The sequence below is a fragment of the Hyalella azteca genome, unplaced genomic scaffold, assembly GCF_000764305.2.
Source record: "Hyalella azteca isolate HAZT.00-mixed unplaced genomic scaffold, Hazt_2.0.2 contig12649, whole genome shotgun sequence".
NCBI classification, from domain to species: Eukaryota; Metazoa; Arthropoda; class Malacostraca; order Amphipoda; family Hyalellidae; genus Hyalella; species Hyalella azteca.
In genome coordinates, this window is record NW_025942602.1 from 1 (window position 1) to 1,219 (window position 1,219).

A 1,219-nucleotide genomic window follows, 5' to 3' on the forward strand; every position below is an offset into this window, starting at 1 on the left:
AGAGATACGAGCGCCGTTACGATGGTGATGCCTGCACTCGGGCCATCCTTGGGCACAGCGCCCTGAGTCAAGAAATGAAGCATCACAAGTACGCATTGTTAAAAATAAAACTTATCTATCATTAGGAATTTTATAACAACTAATTCAAGAAACAAAGCTTCAGAAGTAGGAATTGTTAAAAATACGACTTATTTATCATTAAAAATTTTATAACAACTAATTCAAGAAACAAAGCATCAGAAGTAGGAATTGTTAAAAATAAGACTTATTTATCATTAAGAATTTCATGACAACTTATTCTAACCAGAAATTAGAGTAAGTTGGCATGAAAAAAACACGAGATTAGAGCAATCTCATCATGAGGATTACCTACTAATAATTTTCAACATTCTGGACGTGGTCATAACGAACGACGTAGATGCAGTAGCAAACCGAAAAAAAAACATGGAAGACCAGCTCACCTCGGGCACATGCAAGTGAAGGTGGTTTTGTATCAGGGCTTTGTTGTCAGGTTCCTGGGCTGCAAGGAAGTTCTTGGCGAAGGTGTAGGCGATGCGCACGGACTCCTTCATAACATCACCGAGGTGTCCTGTGGTCTCCAGACTGCCCTGCAGCGGCGCTCCCTCCTTCTCTGTGGGTGTCGTGGCTGGCGAAGTCATTGGTCGCATGCTTGTCTCGATGTACAACGTCGACCCTCCTGCAATTTTGCATGTTAACGATATTTTTAATGATTAAACAATTTAACAAACTTTTGCACACCTTATGAGTTCTCCTCTTTTACTACATAACAGCAACGACGTTATTTGTAATTATCATTACAAAATGTAGTTATTTCCAGGAAAAAAATTCACCAGAAACATGCATAAAACTATTTTTTTAATAAGTCAAAATGAATCAAGTTTTTTGTTGTAAAAAAACTTTTCTTGAATTATTTAAGAACAAATTACTTGACATAGCATTGGACTAACCCATTGCTGTCCAGGCCAAGCCCATGACGACACCCGGAGGGGTGATGTCGTACATGCGGTCGGTGGTGAACTTGGGTTTGCCCACGAATTCCTCGAGGTTGATTTCTTGCACGGCCACGCACTCAGGCTTCTCGCTGACCAACGTGAATGCGGCGCGTCGCATGATGCGCTCGATGAGCTTCTGAAGGCTGCGCACGCCGGACTCGCGGCAGTAACGCTTGATCAGAGTTTCGATGGCTGCAGGCTCCAAG

The 1,219-nt window shown here is 42.2% G+C and overlaps 1 protein-coding gene across 1 annotated transcript; it reads right to left on the reverse strand.

The window, feature by feature from the left end:
* Positions 1–8: 8 nt before the first annotated feature.
* Positions 9–1,219, reverse strand: LOC108682084 (lon protease homolog, mitochondrial-like; the record flags this gene model as incomplete). The annotated part of the gene is given in 3 exon segments (XM_047883334.1): positions 9–62; positions 462–697; positions 969–1,219. Coding segments are annotated over 3 exon segments (541 nt in total), but the record flags the coding sequence as incomplete, so codon positions are not given.